General features: G+C 39.6%; 1 protein-coding gene across 6 annotated transcripts; it reads left to right on the forward strand.

Moving 5' to 3' along the window:
• The first annotated feature begins 1,527 nt into the window (after positions 1 to 1,527).
• On the forward strand, positions 1,528 to 21,553 carry tnnt1 (troponin T type 1 (skeletal, slow)). 6 transcript variants are annotated; one of them, XM_080301049.1, is made up of 14 exons: positions 1,528 to 1,590; positions 10,349 to 10,376; positions 10,920 to 10,985; positions 11,189 to 11,206; positions 12,907 to 12,927; positions 13,382 to 13,403; positions 13,515 to 13,575; positions 14,606 to 14,722; positions 14,841 to 14,918; positions 17,740 to 17,853; positions 17,958 to 18,067; positions 18,681 to 18,771; positions 21,195 to 21,235; positions 21,323 to 21,553. In XM_080301049.1, exons 7-14 carry the CDS (start codon positions 13,519 to 13,521, stop codon positions 21,366 to 21,368), a joined length of 654 nt encoding a protein of 217 aa, XP_080157175.1. In that variant the 5' UTR covers positions 1,528 to 1,590; positions 10,349 to 10,376; positions 10,920 to 10,985; positions 11,189 to 11,206; positions 12,907 to 12,927; positions 13,382 to 13,403; positions 13,515 to 13,518; the 3' UTR covers positions 21,369 to 21,553. The 6 variants fall into 6 exon arrangements, with proteins under 6 accessions (XP_080157175.1, XP_080157177.1, XP_080157178.1 ...); XM_080301051.1 differs by lacking the exon at positions 12,907 to 12,927 and having other exon boundaries at positions 10,349 to 10,523; XM_080301052.1 differs by lacking the exon at positions 12,907 to 12,927.
• Positions 21,554 to 21,782: the final 229 nt, after the last annotated feature.

Here is a 21,782-nt window from a genome sequence, read left to right on the forward strand (position 1 = left end):
AAAAAAAGTAATCATGGAGCAGAGAAAATATTCCCGATCATACTTTGACTGGAAGAATGGTAGTGTGCAAACAAAATTAATTGAGGTTAGAAACGACAAATGAGGCAGCAGAAACCACTGCACAATACCTCACTGGCAATATTTCTTACACAGATGAAGCATTATTTCTGTAACATTATTTAATTCCAGAGGTTTTTAAGTTTTGGGGTTTTTTTTGCACTTGTTGACTTGTAAAAGCTTATATGACATTTTTTATTTCACCATTCATTAACCGCACAGATAAGGTATCTTTTAAATATGTTAAAATGTTCTTTAAACAAACAGTATTATTAAAATTCTTCATGACTGGGCCAAGTGTCCTCTTTTTTTGGAAATCAAAATGTGGTCACCCTACTATTAAATATTATGCCACTAATAGAAATACTTTTCTTTCTTATTGTCATTTAAAATGTCGAGCTTTTAATAAATAATCATCTGAATCTTACAACCAAAGTTTTCATCTGATGTAAAATGTATAGAAATCCATTATTGTATTCAGTAAATATCAAGTCTAGTATATACTCTAGTAAGTTGTGGTATTCTTTCCTTTGGGAAGGTACCATCAGTGCAGTCTGCAATTCTGTTGAAGAAAGATGTTGAATCTACTTAATTACTGGAGAAAAATAATAGATTTCTGTGCATTTGTTTTATACGTGCATTAAATTAAAATCGGTTTTGTCAATTAAGCATCTTGAGGCAGAGGGTGGGGGAGTGGTTCCCTATTTTTTTCTTTTCTTTTTTTGCTGGGAGTTGGCAACCCTATTAGTGAGGTATATGTAATTATAAATCAGGTTGTTTTATATTTTTGCTAAGTACTGTTTAGAATACCAGAATAGGGAGGATGGTGTAAGTTTAAGTTTATTATAAAGGCTTTATGGCTTTTCCTATTATACCACGGTGGGCCAGTCAATGGTCAAAATGCCTGGGCTGATTTTTTGTCCCAGTCCTGCCCTCCTCCAAAGACAGCGTGTAGTGGTAGAGGCCCCGTACAGAGAGAGACGGAGAGACGGATTTAAATGCGAGCGTGATGTGAGCTTCTGTAGTAGCAGCTTCTTCTCTTCTCTTTTATCTTCTCCACTCCTCATTATTCACCTCCCAGTGTTCAAACAGTTTGACTTAGTAAAAGAAAAACACTCCTTATCCACCCCATCCATCAAACCCACCCTCTCTCTGTTTTATCACCCCTCTCCACCTGCCCTGTGGCATCCCTCCATTTGTCTAGTGAGGTCATCCCTCTGTTCCATCTAATCCTGCGAGGTGCTCATCTTTCTGCCTCCCTTTAATCCGCCTGTGGCCCCTGGCTCCAGCCACACATACACATGTGCATGCTTTTGCACACAGACTTGCAGTTATTCTTGTATTGTATAGTCAGACACTCAGTAATTCTCACAGCATGCATACACGCATAGTCATTCAGATAGCACACGTGCACTCACTGTGCCACGCCGCCGCTCTCTATAAAACTGCCCTGGTCTCTGTACAAAAGCCATTCTGTCTGTCCCTGTCCCTCTGTTTGCCTTTGTCGTCTGCTGATACCCCATCATCACACAGGTATGTCTTTCAGGCTTTTAATGAGATCTTTCTGGGGTTTTATTCTCACCAGTTAGCATAATTAAACAGTTAGACAATTAAACATCATAGAGTGCAAATTTTATAACCTTTTTTTTCTAATTTGATTTTTCTGGAGGTTTTTTTTCCCTCTGTGGGATAATATAAGTAAAACTAAATTTGTAGTATGTTCATCCCTGAACGTACCACAAAGGAGAAATCTGTAAAATACGAATATTAAAATCAGCAATTCAGGCCAGATAAAATAAATGGAAAACACGGCAAACTTAAATGTGTTAATATGAGAGAAAAATCCAAATAAATTTTAGATTTGTTACTGCACAGGACAATTGTTAAGGCAGCAATTAAGTGTTCAAGGAGAGGTCAACACAACACAGTTGTTGTATAGCTTCTTCAGAGTTTGCTGTCTGACAGCAAATTAACTCTTATGAGTATGTGTGTGCGTGTGTAGCATACCACCATCAGCGCTGTGGCTTTGCGGTCACTGTCAGCAGCAGACACAGTTGCTGATAGTCTGATATCAGACTGGTTCATTTAGCACTCGGATGATGTACTAACAAGTGTGCACAAATGTGCTTGTGGTACATTTCCAGCAGTTACATCATGCCTGTTTCTTTCATCATCCGGTTAGTCACTATCCAGTGTTTTTCAGGCCTGGATTGTTCCCGTGTTCAGTAGAGCCTTTATTTCAACAAAACAAACAACACAGTGGGAACTTGCATGTTCTCCCTGTGCTTGTACAGGTTTCTGCCAAGTATTTTGGAATCTTTCCCACATTTGGAAGATACGCATGCCATTTCAGTTGGACGTGTGTGAGGTGGATAAAGGGCATGGAGTACTGTATGACTGAAAATAGGGCTTGTAGTCTAAAGTACTTTGAATGGTCAACGAGACGAAAAAGGCGACTCATTAAGAAATAAAGTTACACTCCTGTTACACTAAGTTGGACACACAACCTAAAAACCACTGAAGCAGAGATGTGCTGACAACGATGGATACAAGCCTGTAAAAAAAAAGCTTTTAAAAAAGCTGTTCTGGAATCATTTTTGTTTCCTTTTACAAACTGTTTTCCAAACTCCAACTTTCAAACTCTTTTGAGTATGACAACACAATAGCTCGTACTCAAAATAAACTAATGATATATTGTGCTGTGCGCTGTGCATGACACACACACACACCTGTTGTCCTTGACTAAAATTAACCCACTAAAGCCTGTGCTAGTTGCCCACTGAAACTTGACCCTTCTCCAGATCCCCTGGTTTACTTATCCTCCCTCCATTCAGTTCCAAATAGGCACTTTCCAGCTATACCGGCAAGAAGTGTTGAAATATAAATATTTAAGGAATCCAATTGTCATTTCTCTCATTACCATGTGTCATAACTTTATTCATAGGCTTCACTGCTGTAAAAAATGGCTGGGCCCACCCAGATGTGGGCCTACAGTCACAATGAAACCAGTAAACCAGTTAGGTTGGTGTTCATTCCAAATCCACCTCAGTCAATGCACTGAAAACACTTTTGTTATTCTTGCAAGAAAGCACAACCCACTCGCCCAATGGGAGAGGAGAGCTTGTATAATTAAGGTTTTACCCATCGTTGTACTTTCAGACACATGGCTTTGATTTGAGTTTACATGGAGGTTAATGCGTTTTTCTGTCTGCACTCCAACAATATCTCATGCTCAGTTCCTGTTTTCGTTGTTCCCTGACTTTCAAACCACGCTGTTCTCGGAAAATGTTATTCATATATTTCATTTGGATCCATGACAAAGTCTGTTAGAATGAGAAATAGCTGTAAAAATCGGGTGGTACAGCTGCAGGAAATGTCACTTCATAAAATGAATGATATTAATGAAGCTCTAGGATTTTACATTCCTGATAAGAAGTGTTTTGAGCAAACAATTGCTCTGCAGCTCTATTTAAAAGGTGTTAATTAACCAGTATTATAAAAGCATTAAAATAAAAGTTCAAATTCATTAAAAATGAATTTAAATGAAATGCAATCCAGCTTTATAACTAGGGGTGGGTTTTGATTATCCAATATTATCCAAGCTAGAATCGATTTTAATCGGAAAATCGATTCTAGCTTGGATAATATGATATCGATTCATTAAAATCCTGAATCGGTTTTTAAATATAAGTTTATTTTGCCCAAAACGCCAGAATCTCAGGTTAAACCTCACAGAAGTTTGACAACCAACAAACAGCTAAAAACTTAAATGAGAGCAGGTTGCACAAATCCACCGTTATACAGCGCTGTCGTTTTTTTTTTTTTTAATTTAACTGTTTTCCGACAAGAAAGTCTCATTTCTGTTCAATACTGAAGAAATGTAAACTGTTTAAAATCATGCCAAATTGCAAAATGCTCAGCTGTGTCTAATCCAACCTCTGTGACTTTGCTTCACTTCAGCAGCATCAGGTAATACTTATATGTTAATTCATGGTTTTCTTCCATTTTTGATCTACTGCAGAATATTTTTAAGGTTATCTGCCATAAGTGTCCGTTACTGGGAATTTACTGCTAGTTGTGTTATTTTAATTAACAATCATGATGCCCATCATGTGTTTTGTAAGAGAAAGATGTGTAATATTGTTTTGAATGAACATAGCTAAGAGGGTGGACAGGAAGGGTGTAACGTTGGACCCAAGAAACATACGCTGGAGCGAATATGATGACAGCATAACTTTTGTTTAATACTGTGGTTTGTTTACTGGGACACAGACACTCCCGCTCTCTCTGCTGTCACGTCCGCTTCTCCCCTCCGACTGTCACTGCCAACATATAAAGAGACACAATCACTGTCAGATCCCAGCACACCTGTTCACCCCGCCCCTGCGCCGCCCCGGGAGCTCACTGCGTCACCCCTCCTCTGCAGCTGGCCAGAGACCACAAAGGACATTACATGAAAGGCCCCTTCATCCAGCATTTAATAAATGGCGTGGACACGGGTGCTAAACAAGGCCTTTCTGCTATAAAGAGTAATCAAAATCCCAGAAAGGTTAACCCTCCTTTCCACGTGAGTGTGTGGAATTTGCTTTATGTTTTATACATACCAAATGATTTGGAGGTGTACTTTTGGCATATGATCTTTAAGTGTCTTTAAGTGAGACTGAATCTTTATAATATTTTGATTTAATGATGAGTCCTTTAAGATGAATAATTATGTCTATCCATGATAGTGTTTTGGATCAGTACGTTTCTGGAAGTTATATATCATGCACTAAGCTAAGCTAACCTGTGGCTAGTGTGCATAGAGAGAAAATTAAGGCCATGCTGCAACTCCGAATGCTGTGGCTGATTTATGTACAGGCCTTCCTCCATCTGTATATACACATGCACACAGAGTGAGGGGGTGAGTAACAACACATGGAAGATTTCAGATTTTAAGACGTAGCATTAAGGAGCCGATGGGTATGCCAAAGCTGTGGGTCTAATGCTGGCACTGCATCACAGAGGGAAGAGAGGCCACAGCCTAGAACAATTCTGCCTCTTTCAGTTCAACTGCACAAATTCATAAATGATTCAAGACGAAAGGAAAAGGACCAGGCCACGATGGAAATGGTGATAAACGGGTCTTGTGATTTATTTATTTTTTTAATTGTTCCTACATGGAACTTTTTTCACTGTCTGTTAAACTTAAATCTAAACAGGAAATCAATCAAACACTCTTTCAAGCTCTCTCTCACACTGTGCTTATACTGTAATGTGCAAATGTGCTGAGCCAACATTACCACATTGTAGTTTCTAAATTATATTGCTTTGTTGGGTCAGTTTTCACATTTTAATGGGTTGCTAACGTGACACACCGCTTACAAAGTTTAATCAGAATTCCTTCACAATTTTTTGAGCTATCATGTTTACAGACACAATGATGCGCATTAACACAACCAAAAACATAACCTCCTACGTGGAGGTTATGAGGCTGACTCAAGACTTTTGCACAGTACTGTATTAGGGCACACAATAATGCGACAGGGACCGGAGCGCCTGGGATGAACTGATGAAAGAGCTTCATAGTTATCTGGCTGCTTGCAAAATGCTCGACTGAACATTTGAAGCTTGGAATTGAGCCACCTCCACCACCACCTTTCCAAACCACACCTGCTAACCTGTCAGACGCACCATTGAGAGAGTGCACTGAGGACAAACATCAAGAGAGAGAAGGGAGACACTAGAAAGTGAGAGAAACCCTATCTCTCCTGCTCTTTATGTGTTTGACCCCTGTCACATTCTCACCTGTTGACACTCCATCCATCTCCAACGTGTCCCCCTGCCAGGACGGTGTCAGCGCACACCCACTGTGAATGTTTGTCTCTGTGCAGGGTTTTATGTCAGAACAATGGCAGCTCCGATGGACAGTGTATGACTAAAAGCGTCACGATGGGGATTGTGTATTTTTCTGTCTCCAGAGTGATTAATCGCAGGAGCACAGAAACGTCAGTCACCTGTGATTTAGTGAGGACGACAAATCAAATGGTCCTTTGTTTCCATAGTCCAGCAAAAGCAGATTTTATATGTATATATATATATATATATATATATATATATATATATATATATATACACCCAGCACGCCCCTGCGGGCGGTTTATCCTTCAAGCTCGGGTCCTCTACCAGAGGCCTGGGAGCTTGAGGGTCCTGCGCAGTATCTTAGCTGTTCCCAGGACTGCGCTCTTCTGGACAGAGATCTCCGATGTTGTTCCCGGGATCTGCTGTATGGAGCGCCAGGACTGCCATAATGAATTAATTAAATACACCATTAAATAATTAATTAAATGTGGCAATAATTAATTAAAATTGGAATTAATTAATTAAATAAATAGTTATGACACATGTAATTAATTAATTATTGACACATTTAATTAATTATTTATGTATTTCACATTTTAATTAATTATTGACACATTTAATTAATTATTGACACATTTAATTAATTATTTAATGATATATTTATTTATTTCATTTTGGCAGTCCTGGCGCCTGGCTCTCATCATGAAATAATTTTATCTGTCAGCCTCACCCATCAAACTCAGGAGGCGGGGTTAACGCTGCCCATGCAGCTTCTCTAACATTTGATTGGTTGCCGTGCAAAGTAAGTCCAAACAGGTCGATCCTAGATAATCGATTGCTTGTGTAGACTTGGGGCAGCCAGGTATCCCAGAATGCAGATCAAATCACAGGCAGCAATGGTGGTGGTGTAGTTTTAAAATACCCCGTTTTTCTGTCACCAGCTACACTTTTAACGCCGTATGTCTGGTCAGGTTGTCAACATAGAACATGTTTGCAAAAGTGCTCAGATGTTTTCAGAGATTTCACTAGCTCTGCTAACAGTTAGCATGCAGAGTGCACCCAGGGGGTTACGTTAACCGGTTTGTTTACATATTCCACTCTCTGTGTTCCACATGTTGCATTCGCAGATTCTCATTTTCACCGAACGATCGTCTCTTTCCGCCTGGTCTTGTGTCTCTGTGCTTCTGTAACATAAAGAACGAGCTGACATTTTTCTCACGAAACCAGCAATCAGCTCAACAGACCCTCAGTTTACCTGCATGCATCCTCCTCCTCATCTGTCAACTGTTTAACACCTGCTGCTAATTCAAGAAACACGCCTAGTTACCTGGTGATAGTCACAGTTTAACTGGGCAGCCGGTGCTCGATATAACGCAATGTCAGCGCATTTTTCTGCACAAGATAAGTAAATATAGTGTTTTCCCCGAGCGCAGAGCTGCTGGAGCTCGTTTCCTTACAGAGCACTTTATAGGCGAACAGCTTCATCAGCGGCTGATGTCCAATCACCGGCACACAGCTTTGAAACCTCAGCTGAGTTTTAGCTCTCAGTGGTTAAACGCTGGACTTCATTCACTCAGGTTCTGTCTGTCGGGTCACGTTTACTTCGCTGTTTTATTTACAACTGAGCAAATCGGTTTGGCTGAGGTTAAAGTTACGTTTCATAACTGCATAGTTTCACAGACGTTTAATGGTTCACTGGCACATGTGTTAGACTGAACTATCATCTAAATATCATCTGTTTTTTAATAGTTATTCAACTGTATTCTAAGCACCAGCTGTCTGTTAGAATGTGATTTTTTTTCTCTCTCTGTTGGCAGAGGTATAAAAATGCGCAGGAAAATCTGACGTGCATGGCGAACTTCACCGACGATATTTAGGGAGGAATAAACACACATCAAACATAAATGAACCATTTGCCTGTCTCCATAATTGAGAGCATTTTCTCTTCTTACGTCAATACTCTCTCTCTCTCTCCTTTTTTTTTTTTTTTTTTTTTTTTTGCTTTTTCGGTCATGTTATGTTTACCTGTCAAAGGCTTGTTACAAACTATGAAACACATCGTGCAGACTTCTGGATGTTAGAAGAAAACTAATACTGCTCATGAATGAGACTAAAGGCAGGAAGGTGTCCTTCAAAACTAAACATGTTAATAGGACCTCCCTGTTTATATCATAGTTTATGATATAGCACGTGTATTTCAGTAATAGCCTGCTGAGGCCACTATACGTGCTGGCCTCATATCAAATGTGAAGGCAGACTGAGTCTATGTTTGACGTTTGTTTATATCTAATCTTCCTTTTCAAACATTTAAACAGCAGCGAGTCTGCAGCTGAGGGAATACAAATTCAAATTGTCGGAACAGGTTTGCTCGTTTCTTGGATTCATTTGGTGATTTATTAAATGTATAACTGTTATTCTAATCTGCTGCTGAGTCTCTTACACTTTTCTTTATGCTGTATATTTTCACGTCTCTGGAATAGTTGGCAGTTAGATAGTCAGCTGGGAAACTTTGTGTTAACTCATGGAGCTGAGGATATCGTGGACATGCTGACCTCGCTGCGTGGTGTACAGAGCCGTTTACCCTCATGATTAATATTCACAATAAAAATATTAGCCGAACATCATGAAGTCTGTATGTGTTTCATAGTGTCGAACAACCTTTGTACAGTTAAAGCCAGCAGTTACTACATGACGGAAACACCAACGTTATCTCTTTTATGTGTTTATACACAGGTCACGCTGATTACTGAACAAAAACCCAAAGATCAGATGTTAAACAGATTTATTTGCTCTCTCTCCTCCTTAAACATGTTTTTAATGTTAGTTATAATTCAGAATTGGCGACTGAAACACGTAGGACACATAAGAACATCAGGAAATAAAACACAGATAAATATAACCTCAGTAAAAGAAGTCAGCGGGGGTTACTACAGCTGTGTGCCGGGGCCTGCGCTTTGTCGGTGGGATTGCTTGCGAGGCGAGCGGGTCTATCCCACGCTTTGCCGTGAGACTGGGCAGACATCTCCGAAATCATCGAAACACTTTTGCAAAGAGGCTGTATCTTGACAAACCGACCAAACACATGAAGATTAAACCACTACATTCTCGGCTAAAAAAATATTAAAACGGTATTTGGTAACACACAAACAGGGTTTTTCAAAGCTCAGTTCTGTTAGCTTCCACATGCCGGTTGTTGTGTGCTAGAAACAATGGCCACCAGGCCAAAGCAATGGTTTTGACTCGATCAGCGTTAACCCCGCCCCCTGAGTTTGATGGGTGAGGCTGACAGATAAAATTATTTCATGATGAGAGCCAGGCGCCAGGACTGCCAAAATGAAATAAATAAATATATCATTAAATAATTAATTAAATGTGTCAATAATTAATTAATTACATGTGTCATAACTATTTATTTAATGAATTAATTCCAATTTTAATTAATTATTGCCAAATTTAATTAATTATTTAATGGTGTATTTAATTAATTCATTATGGCAGTCCTGGCGTTCCATACAAAGACTATACAATTTATCTTGGACGATGAAAATGGATAGAAAAATTTAACTTTAAAAGGGAAACAACAAGTTTTTAAATGGCTACCAGGGGTGAAACGTGACATTTCAAAACAATGCAGTGACTGCACACCAAATGTGACAGATGAAGAAAACAAATATATATATATATATATATATTTGTTTTCTTGAAATATATATAAATATATATATATATTTGTTTTCTTCATCTGTCACATTTGGTGTGCAGTCACTGCATTGTTTTGAAATGTCACGTTTCACCCCTGGTAGCCATTTAAAAACTTGTTGTTTCCCTTTTAAAGTTACATTTTTCTATCCATTTTCATCGTCCAAGATAAATTGTATAGTCTTTGGACGTCCCTGTGTGTTTGCTTGTTTTAATTCTGGGCAGCCCGTAGTATACCATCAGTCTCCATGTACTGAAGGAATAAAGGGTTCCTTTGTCCTTGTAGGCTCTGCTTTAAATGGGGCAAAATTATATAACTGTTTAAACAACAGGATCGTTGCAGTTCTCATTTTTGACTGTGGCTCAGAAAGTAGAGTGAGTCAGTTGATCCCTGGCTCCTCTAGTCTGCATAGCAATGTCTTTGTGGGCTCTTTTTATGGAAACCCACCTGGCAGCCAGGTGCTTTCACCAGAGTGTGAAAAGAGCTCTGGGTGCTCCATTAGAGTCAAAAATGAGACATAAGTGCCGGTTCATTTTACCATTTCCCCTGACTTTCAATTTGCTTTTGTATTTATTCCCTAATTTTAAGATGAGACAATACTATTTTCTTTTCAATAATAAAAACATTAATCACTGCACTCTTTTGTTTTATAAAAATGCATTAGTTAGTTATGCAATCAGTTGGAAAAAGTCTTTTGCATTTATGTTTAACATCTTGGCGTCATCATCCTGCATTTTGATTTTGTTGCAGGCATGTCAGACGCAGAAGAAGAATACGAGTGAGTGAAATAGAACTTACAAGAGTTTTTCATTTGATGTCACCTCTCAGCTTTCACACTAGTGCAAATCCATGAGCTGACAGGCCTACTGATAAATATTGGTTTTCTCTCATCCTTTTTCTCACCTCTCCAGGGATCAGACAGTGGGTAAGTTCAGTCAGATCGGTCCATATCAGTCACACGCATAGTGCAGTAAAACCATTATGCCTTAAAAATATACTCTTTGAAGTGGAGTAAGTTAAATGTAAAGACCTCAGTAAAAACTTTCCTGATTAGCTTATGGTGTCTTTGTAACTTGATCACTTTGTCCATTATTGTTTCTGTTGGTGCCAAAAAAGCCAACAAACCAGGGTTCGCTTTACAGCAGGCCAACCCTGTGTTGGTTTGTTCACAAGACATGTCCACCTTTTAAATACACTATATAATCAGCATGGGTCTTTAATATGGACAAGACACATTAAATCAGACACATATAGTAATATAGTGACTGTACTATTGTACACACATCTGACGTGGTCTTTATCTTTGTTTTCCTTCTCCCAGAGGTTGAGGAGGAGCCTGAGCCTGAGCAGCAGGAGGAGGAGGAGCAGGCGGAGGAAGATGGAGGAGGTAAGGTGTTGGAAAAACTGTTTCCATTGCGAATGGATGAGAATTTTTCTCAATCTCCAGAGATGCTCTCAAAGAGTTGGTCAAGCACTCTTATTCATAAATGTTGCGGATGAACTGACCTATCACTTTTCCCTGTGTCCTTCTTTCCCTTGTTTCCCAACATTGTTGGCTAATATTCTGCTGTTGTTCTTATGGACCATCAGAGCAACAAGAATATCAAGGTAGGGTGATTCACACCAGCTTGAGTCTCAAGTTTGCCACATTTCATTTCATTAGTCACTCACTTATCAGCAGACTGAAAACTTTAAATGATTCAGAGTTAGCCCTACAGGCTAGTTTAGACACCACTTGTATACACACACACACACACACACACACACACACACACACACACACACACACACACACATCTATCTATCTGTATACACACACACACATATATATGCATATATGCTTGTCGTTGCAATCTGTGTTTTAAAGGAGCAAACACTCAAAACAGAAGTTAATTATAATATTTGTTTGAGTGTGCCGTTTAAAGCTGCAGTAATAAATGTTGCTTTATTGGATCAAGTTATGTATAATGTGACAAGCTTAGCTCATAAAAACAAATGAACTGGGAATTTTACAAACTCTGTAATTGCCCTGTGCTCCGAAATTTAGTGACTTTCAGTTCATTGTTGGGGTTTTGCGGACCACAACTTTGCTGTAAGAAGCTTTTTACTGTCCAGTACCACATAGCAGTTAGACAAGTTGGCAGCTAAGTGTAACCACTGTGTAATTAGCAACTAAAGCTACAGAAGCGGTCCTTAGAAGCTGGGTTTGCTTGATACAAATGGATAGAATTCATTAATATCAGCTGGATACTTATAACATGAAAGAAGCACATTAGTTCAGTTTTAAAAGCTCAGTAAAACATCATAATATTATATGAAGCTTCTGTTTTGGAAAATTTTTTCCTTTTAAAACTTGTACTGTGTTTTCATTTCTTCATCTGGAACCATTCGAAATATTCTGGCGTTCATTATTACACAGAGTGCAAAGTGTGTAGATGTGTTTCCTGCGTTTCCAACATGAAATCAGTTTGACCTCACAGAACATCTATGAGTCAAACTAAAAGGCATGCAAAAACATCTACATTTTGCAATAATGAATGCTCACAGAATATTCCAAAAGGCTACATTTCCCACAGCCACCATGTGCCAGTGTAGAACTGGCTCTAGTTGCATGATGGGAAATGATAGTTTTAAAGCAATAGCTAAGCATTTTGGAATATGTGCTTATTACTTGGATGCTAAGATTAGATGAGATGGTTGATAGAACTCCATCTTTTAGTAAAAGCTACAGCTAGCTGCCAGCTAGCTTAGCTTAGCCCGAGAGCTGGGGGGAAAAAACTAGCTAGCTACCAGCACCACTAAAATGAGTTTATTAGTGGCAACTTACAGAAACAGTGTTTCCACGTTTCCAGTCTTGGGCGTAGATTTGTATTTACAGTACAACTTTAAATACTCTAATCCAGGTATTAGCTAGAAAGGTAATTGGTATATATTCCAAAAATAGCTAAATCCTGCAGCACCAGATATAACCTGGAGCTTCTTCTGGTCATTTCACACCTCTTTTCCCATTCATTTATCACATTTTTCCCCCTCTATTTTTATTTATTTATCTATGTTTTACTTTCTTTTGTTTTTCACTTCCTTCTTCTGGATCTTTACAACTTCATTTCTTACTCATCCGTATTTTGTTCTCCTTTCAATTTTTGTTCCCACTGTTTCCTTCCTACCACCTTTTTTGGTTGCTGCCTCCTCTTTCTTGCTTTGCTCATGTTCACACTTCACCCACAATTAACCCTCCTTTTCATTCCATATTTTCGTGTTACCATCCTTCCATGCTTCACTGTGTCTTTATGTGGATGGTCCTTCAGATCAAGATGCCCAGGAGGAAGGTGAGATCTAGTAGGCGTGCAGTTCCCTGAAGTGGTCACACTCATCACTTTCTGTTGGCACTGTGTTTACGTCATTAATTATCTAACACATTGAGAGCAGGTTAACTTTTGTGGTTCTCACTGGACTCTAGCCTTTGAAAGCTATGTTATGTAGTTTCCTAAGTTATTACTTTCCATATGCCTCATTTTCTGGTAAAATCTTCCAAGACAGCCTAATACAAACTATGTGGTCAAATTCATGTAGCCGTTTAGTGTACCCAAGCCCAGGTTTTTTAATAGTATTATTTCACATTTTGTTATAACATTTAAAAACCCCGTGTTGCATTTCTTTCTCACTCCCATGCTTGCTGTGTATTGAATGCAACATTTTGTATTTGACTAATGACAACCAGTCATTCTAAACACTTTTTACTCATATAGCCATTTGTTTTATCTTTGTCTCTCTTTTATTCAGAAGAAGAGCGCCCCAAGCCCAAGTATGTTCACTCCATCTGTTTTTCTTATGTTTTGTAGCAGAAAACAGATGTTCTCTATTCATTTAAAGAACTGCAGTCTCACTTTGAATCTGTCGTATTTTTTACCTTCAGACCCATGGTGCCACAACTTGCTCCCCCAAAGATTCCTGAAGGAGAGAGGGTGGATTTTGATGTAAGTCACAAACATGATATTAAACCAAAACATCTTAGTAATAAATCCACGGCAGACCTCACCACGTTTTCATAATTTTCAGCACACTTAATCATTATTTCACAAACTTGGCTGCAGCTCTCCCTCTGCCAGCCGCGCACATCACCCACAACACACCCTCAGGATCCAGTACCATTTATGCAGGGCGGCGTGATGAGCCAATGCAGCTCCGGTGCGTCAGCTTCTACTGCAGCCGTGCCGCAGCCACGCCCACCACAATCTTTATATTCCTTTTTTAATTTTTTTTTTACACTTTTCTCTTTTAAGTTAGCAATCACAGTCATCTTAATCTTAGTCAAGTTTCAATTTTGGAATTATTTCTGTTTCCTTTACCCTCACTGTCCCTGCATATTCCTAGCCTGTAACCAGATCCAATCCCTTTGCCAAACACATGCCAGCCAGGGCAAGAATACGTTTGTTAATATCTGAGACTTGCTGCTGTTTTAGGTGTGCAAATTGACTTTAACACTGTGTACATACTCTTGCAGCATTTTAAGGACATTTTCTTTTAAGCGCTGTGGCTTAGATTGTTCTTCCACATCTGAATCGAAACTCATTGTGTAATATATCTTTCTATGAATACGGTGTTCCTCAGGGACTGGTAGTAGGATCACATCTTGTTGTGCACATGCGTCTAATTATACAATGTTATTTATTGTTATTATGCCAGAAACATTAATCTTCCTGTTACATTTAATTATTCCTGCAGCCTGTAGTCTATCTAAGATCTATCAACAGATATGCTACATTTTCTGAAAACTGTAACTGTCCCAAGAATTTCAAGTTTGGGTAAACTATTTGAAAAACAGTTTCTGGCCAGTACAGCACTGTAGTGAAGCTGGTAACACTCTTTCCTCACAGCAAGTAGATTCTTGGTTCAAACCAGCTGGTTGGTTCAGACCTCAGCATGTGGTCTTTGCATGTTTTATCTTGCACTTGTACTTGACCCTAAATCTTTTTCTAAGTTACAGAAACATTCTTCTTCCCCCAGGACATCCACAGAAAACGTATGGAGAAAGACTTACTGGAGCTACACACTCTGATCGATGTACACTTTGAGCAGAGGAAGAAGGACGAGGAAGAACTCATTGCTCTTATGGAACGAATTGTAAGTTTACTTTGCTACCAACACCTCTCAAAGCAGTTGAATCCAACAAATGAATCATGTGTAGGATAAATGCTTCTTCTGTGTTGTTCTTAATATTACATGTTTTGCTGTCCTGTAGGAGCGTCGTCGTGCAGAGAGAGCTGAGATCCAGAGGGTTAGAGCAGAAAAGGAGAAGGACAGACAGAACAGAATTGCGGTAACACTCTGACATAAGTCGTTTTAAGGAACAGTTCTCCAGGCTTCTTGAAGGATATTCAAAGCTTGTCTTCGGATGTTTGTCTGCCTTTTTCACCCGTTCTCTGTCACGGTGATCCTCAGTTAGCTTGCAAGTCAGATGCTTTCCAACAGTTTTAACATGGTGGATCAAAATCTGACTGTACTTTTCTACAATCATAATTCCATCATTTCTGACAAGATCCCCAACACCACTGGCTGGAATGGAGCCCCAAAGCATGACAGAGACTCCAGTGGGTTTAACAGATGGGCTGTAGACCCTCACTGTAGTCCCTTTCTCCTGACCTCCTTACTTATCAACAACAGTTTGAATCAAAAGTTTCCCGTGAATCCATCACTCCATAACACCCATTGCCACTGATTTTTATTCCACCAGCTTCTTCATCTTCTTCTCCCCCGTTGCCCATCCTTAACCTCCTAGGACCTGGCGTCCACATATGTGGACATCATATTTTGGGTAGTCGAGACCAAAATACCTATTTTTACTGTAGGGCCTGATATCTGCTTACGAGGACATTATGCTGCCACTGTTCTATCAAAATTTAAAACGGATGTCCTCATATGTGGCTCTCATTTTTCTCAGAAACAAAAATTAGGTAAAAATCAAAATCTGGTAATTCTTTGTTTTTACATTCATCAGGTCCCAATCGGCCCAAATAGCGAAGAAAAATTAAAAATGCTGCCATGAAAGGTTAAAGTGGCTTCATCACAGCGACTATTCCACAGAATATTGTGCAAAAATACGTCCGTCAAGATTTGTTGTCTTTAGTAATTTTTAGAGATTCAACTAAAGAAATGAGAACAAATGTGTTTTTGCAACAGGCTGATAGAAAGCTACAAATACTAAAGATACAATTTAAAAAATATGCTGACTGTAGGTTATGTGTAGAGACAACCTAACTCACTGTCTTTTTTATGATTGAACGTGCTATATATCAGTGTGTAGTGGCAAAACCCTGACCTCCAAAAATGGTCAGGTACAAGAACTTGACTGGAAATAAATGATACCAAACCGATGTCTAAAGACATAGGGAACTGTTGTTGAAGACCACTTGGCTCCTTGGAAGCAGAATATAAAGAAATGAGGGGTTACTCTAGATCAGAGGTCTCAAACTTCAGTCCTCAAGGGCCGCTGTCCTGAATCTTTTCCATGTGTCCCTGCTGCAACACACCTGAATACAATTAGTAGGTCATTAGCAAGAATCTATAGAACTTGACTGCATGGTGAGGTGGCAACCCCTAACCCCACTCAAGTATACCCATATGGAAAAGATATATATAAATCTTATAAAGTTTGTATCTGTCTTGTGTGAAACTTGTATGAAAAGCATACAAGAGTGAAAACACATATAAGATCCCTTGAAAAATTATATAATGAAACTTGTATGTTTTGGACACTTACTAAAACAATGTATGAAAGTAATGAGAAAGTGGCCACTTTCATGAGTAAATCATATAAGTTTTTACGATTTCTTTTCCATATGGGTATGTAAGTGTTTGGAAAAATGTACTTCTAAAAGTACTTTTATTGCACTATGTTAATTCACTCACGAGCTGCTGTAACATGAATCCAGTGGCTGAAATCATGCAGTCAAGAGCTGTGTCCCAAAACATCGGCTGCATCCTTCGGAGGACCCGGCCTTCGCGGTCTACGTGGGCCCGGTCCTTCGAAGACCGAGAAGGCCGGAAGTGCGAGGCTGTGAAATGGGACGGTCTACCCTTCAGATTTGCGTCACCGGAGTTTAACAAACTCGGCCGTCTGCTCCTTGCTATCTAAAATATAACAGGAGACTGCCGTAAATTCTCGACCGTCTCACACTTCTGTTTAATCGGTTTTCTGTTTAACGTTTATTCAGCTGTGGGAAAATCCCGGAGGAACCTACCCGATGGATTAATAAAGTTATATTTAATCTAATAATCTAATAACTTTGATCTCAGCCAAACCAATTTACTCCGGAACAAATAAAACACAGAAAAAAGGAAAACAATTATTTCCAATTTTTAAGTTATCCGAGTGACTTATATATCATGTTTAACCTGAGTAGCGAAAGACAGCGGGGGTCTGAAAACGATGAAGCCGGGAGTCCACTGCTCTCGCTGGCTCGAGTGACCATTGAACCCCCCGGCTTGCTATCGAGCGGGTGGGTGACAGACGTCTCCGAAAACGTCGGCACACTTTTGCAAATATGCGATGTCTTGATAAACCAAGCAGATATTTGTAATTTACACTGAAAATATGTTAAAAGTTTATTTTGTGGCCCAGAAAGATTAATAAGAGTAATTTTAAAACTCAGTAGCGTCATTGTTGGCAGCTGAAATTTGGCTGGGCTATGAATTCTGGGATATGGTGGGCCACGAAGGACACACCCGACCCATCCTTCAAATTCGGGGAAATGAAGGACGCATTTGTCGGCCGCATTTGAAGGAGTCAACGAATTGGGACAGCCTTCATCGCCTGGCTGTGATGTAATCAGCCTTCAAATGCGGCCTCCGGAGGATGCAGCCGACGTTTTGGGACACAGCTAAGGTCTACAGAGTCTAATAAACTACTAATTGTATTCAGGTGTGTTGCAGCAGGGACACATGGAAAAGATTCAGGACAGCGGCCCTCGAGGACTGGAGTTTGAGACCCGTGCTCTAGACTTTGGCACAGTACCGTATGTTTTGAATTAAGAATACCAAATGTCAGTTCAGTTCTCTGGACATTTTACCACAGCGTGTCTCTCAGGTCAGCCAAACTGTTTCCAAATGTGTTTCTGGCTCAGTTTTCGTTCATCTGACAGGAAGAGCGTCACAGAAAAGAAGAAGAGGAGGCCAAGAGAAAAGCTGATGATGATGCAAAAAAGAAGAAAGTGCTGTCTGGGATGGGGGCGAACTTTGGAGGCTTCCTGGCCAAGGTAGACAAATGGCTGTTGTCAGTCTGGGGTGTGATGGTGATGATGAGATATGGAGTAAGTGTTTACATATAGAATAACTGTGAAACATATGTGTTCTGTCCCAGGCAGAGTCGAGGAAAGGGAAGCGCCTGACAGGCAGAGAGATCAAGAAGAGAACTCTGGCTGATAGACGGCAGCCACTAGCCACCGACACTCTGAGAGAGGACGGGCTGAAGTGAGTCTCCTCCAGTTGGGACTGTAGACAGCTAAGTAGTGATTATAACAAAATAACTACTATAACTTCTCTATAAAGCAGCCCACCTTTTCTTAAAGCATTTTCCAGAAACTCAAGATAGTGATGATGCAGCAATAATGTCATGATTTCAGCACAATGATTTAATGTATTTATAAAGCTCAAAGATCCAATGAATGAGTGGTTTGTAGAACCAACTTAGCTAGATTAATTAGACAAATCCACAGTCACTGACTACAAATGTGTAGCCTGCTACAAAAAGTAATTCTATCTATTTTTCACTTAAATGACTTAAAGCAGCGGTCCCCAACCCCCGAGGAGGATGTTACTCTCAGTGTTGTTGGCGCACTTCAGGAGGACGCTGCTAATAAAGTTACACAATCACACAGTGAATTTGCGTTTATTATTATATTTACAAAATACCACCGTTTTTGTCTCAGTCGTATCATTTTATTTTGTTGTATTTATCCGCCACACCTTAAAGGCCGGTCTGTGAAAATATTGTCTGACATTAAACCGGTCGCAAAGAAGGTTGGAGACCGCTGCCTTTAAGTAAAGGAAGATCATTTCTAACTTTACGAACTCTGCGTTCTAGGCAACGGGCCCAAGAAATGTGGAACTGGATCTACCAGCTGGAATCTGAGAAGTTTGATTTCATGGAGTGCATGAAACACCAGAAATATGAGGTAATACTGCAAACGCACCTCATCACTTTAAATGTCACTTTACCCTGCCAGTTTTGTTCTTTCATTCGAAAATGGAAGGCTTTCTGTTTCATCGGCTGTGACATGAGGTCGGTTATGTAAACACAGGCAAGTGGGATATCCACCGAAACCTCAGAATCTTAGCTAAAAGATCATATAAATAATTTCCACTAGGGATCAATAAAGTATTCTGATTCTGATATAAACCATTTCTATGACCACCAAATACAGTGAAAACAACAAACCATTAAAAGAGCAGTTAAATAATTTCACGAAATTGACATAACACACAAACAAGTGAACCCCGTGTTCACTCTGACCACGTCTAACCAGCCAAACAACTAATTTTCTAAAAGCCAACATCTCACAGATTTCAAAACTGCAAGTTTCATCAAGCTCCGACCAAAGTTCAGCCGCAAAAGAAGACCACAAATAAACTGCTGTATACAACATCTCTCATCCAAACAAACATTATGAGCCCTTTGTTTCCACTGCTAAGTGCTCTCTACAGGGAGTGCAGAATTATTAGGCAAGTTGTATTTTTGAGGAATAATGTTATTATTGAACAACAACCATGTTCTCAATGAACCCAAAAAACTCATTAATATCAAAGCTGAATGTTTGTGGAAGTAGTTTTTAGTTTGTTTTTAGTTTTAACTATTTTAGGGGGATATCTGTGTGTGCAGGTGACTATTACTGTGCATAATTATTAGGCAACTTAACAAAAAACAAATATATACCCATTTCAATGATTTATTTTTACCAGTGACACCAATATAACATCTCCACATTCACAAATATACATTTCTAACATTCAAAAACAAAACAAAAACAAATCAGCGACCAATATAGCCACCTTTCTTTGCAAGGACACTCAAAAGCCTGCCATCCATGGATTCTGTCAGTGTTTTGATCTGTTCACCATCAACATTGCGTGCAGCAGCAACCACAGCCTCCCAGACACTGTTCAGAGAGGTGTACTGTTTTCCCTCCTTGTAAATCTCACATTTGATGATGGACCACAGGTTCTCAATGGGGTTCAGATCAGGTGAACAAGGAGGCCATGTCATTAGTTTTTCTTCTTTTATACCCTTTCTTGCAGCCACGCTGTGGAGTACTTGGACGCGTGTGATGGAGCATTGTCCTGCATGAAAATCATGTTTTTCTTGAAGGATGCAGACTTCTTCCTGTACCACTGCTTGAAGAAGGTGTCTTCCAGAAACTGGCAGTAGGACTGGGAGTTGAGCTTGACTCCATCCTCAACCCGAAAAGGCCCCACATGCTCATCTTTGATGATACCAGCCCAAACCAGTACTCCACCTCCACCTTGCTGGCGTCTGAGTGGGACTGGAGCTCTCTGCCCTTTACCAATCCAGCCACGGGCCCATCCATCTGGCCCATCAAGACTCACTCTCATTTCATCAGTCCATAAAACCTTAGAAAAACCAGTCTTGAGATATTTCTTGGCCCAGTCTTGACGTTTCAGCTTGTGTGTCTTGTTCAGTGGTAGTCGTCTTTCAGCCTTTCTTACCTTGGCCATGTCTCTGAGTATTGCACACCTTGTGCTTTTGGGCACTCCAGTGATGTTGCAGCTCCAAAATATGGCCAAACTGGTGGCAAGTGGCATCTTGGCAGCTGCACGCTTGACTTTTCTCAGTTCATGGGCAGTTATTTTGCGCCTTGGTTTTTCCACATGCTTCTTGCGACCCTGTTGACTATTTTGAATGAAACGCTTGATTGTTCGATGATCACGCTTCAGAAGCTTTGCAATTTTGAGACTGCTGCATCCCTCTGCAAGATATCTCACTATTTTTGACTTTTCTGAGCCTGTCAAGTCCTTCTTTTGACCCATTTTGCCAAAGGAAAGGACGTTGCCTAATAATTATGCACACCTGATATAGGGTGTTGGTGTCATTAGACCACACCCCTTCTCATTACAGAGATGCACATCACCTAATATGCTTAATTGGTAGTAGGCTTTCGAGCCTATACAGCTTGGAGTAAGACAACATGCATGGAGAGGATGATGTGGACAAAATACTCATTTGCCTAATAATTCTGCACTCCCTGTAGCTCACATTCACACTCCAACAAACCCATCAAGAGCAACTCAGGGTTCAGTATCTCACCCAAGGATACCTTGACATGCAGACTGGAGTAGCAAGGGATTGAACATCAACCGTGGCAGATAACCTGCTTTACATCTTGAAGTAGACTATCTCAACAGTAGCAGTCAATTCAAAGATGTGTTTTTGATAAATAAATACAACTAGAAAGTAAAAATTTAAAAAAGAATAAATAAAAAAAAAAGCTCAACGTGTGTAAAAATTTGTATACACGTTTCAGCGTTTTACTCTAAACTCTATTCAACAGAATATGTTAATTGTGTTTCTGTGATCCTGCAGATCATTGTGCTACTGAACAGAATCCAACATGCCCAAAAATTGTGAGTAGTCACTTTTATACAAATAGTCAGATTTTACTCTTGTTTTTTCTTTTTTTAAATTTCCTCTGTTCTCCTGTTGTCCTCCAGCAAAAAAGGCCACGGCAAAGGAAAGGTTGGCGGTCGCTGGAAGTAAATCCGGGAAATTCCAAAAAGGAAAACCACAGGACAGATGACAGGGGAGAAAAAAATGAAGTCGCTGTGGGAATTAAACATTTCTTCTCCGTGCTTCTCTAGTATCAGAGCCTTTCTGCCTTCATTTTAAGAATGTGGTAGATATTATATCTCACTGCAAATGGATAATAAAATATACGCACTGTGTTTTGAGTAGCATCTTGAGTCTGCTTCATTTGTTTTGATTTTGCAAAGGCATGTATGCACATTATGCGGAGCAAGTCTAATTAAAGCATTGCATTTGTTCTGATTCTGCTGCTTGTGGATCACAACTTCATCTGTTGTCAGTGCTCGTATATCTACATGGATAAATAAGCACAAATGAGCACATACGTTTACTTAATTTTGCTACAAAATGTTTATTAAGCATGGTTGT

The sequence above is a fragment of the Astatotilapia calliptera genome, chromosome 4, assembly GCF_964374335.1.
Source record: "Astatotilapia calliptera chromosome 4, fAstCal68.1, whole genome shotgun sequence".
NCBI classification, from domain to species: Eukaryota; Metazoa; Chordata; class Actinopteri; order Cichliformes; family Cichlidae; genus Astatotilapia; species Astatotilapia calliptera.

Coding starts and splice junctions, on each gene's coding strand:
- tnnt1 (XM_080301051.1), top strand. CDS start 13,519: ATGGTGCCACAACTTGCTCCCCCAAAGATTCCTGAAGGAGAGAGGGTG. Junction 17,854..17,957: donor TTGGAGGCTTCCTGGCCAAG/GTAGACAAATGG, acceptor GTTCTGTCCCAG/GCAGAGTCGAGGAAAGGGAA. Junction 18,068..18,680: donor CTGAGAGAGGACGGGCTGAA/GTGAGTCTCCTC, acceptor TCTGCGTTCTAG/GCAACGGGCCCAAGAAATGT.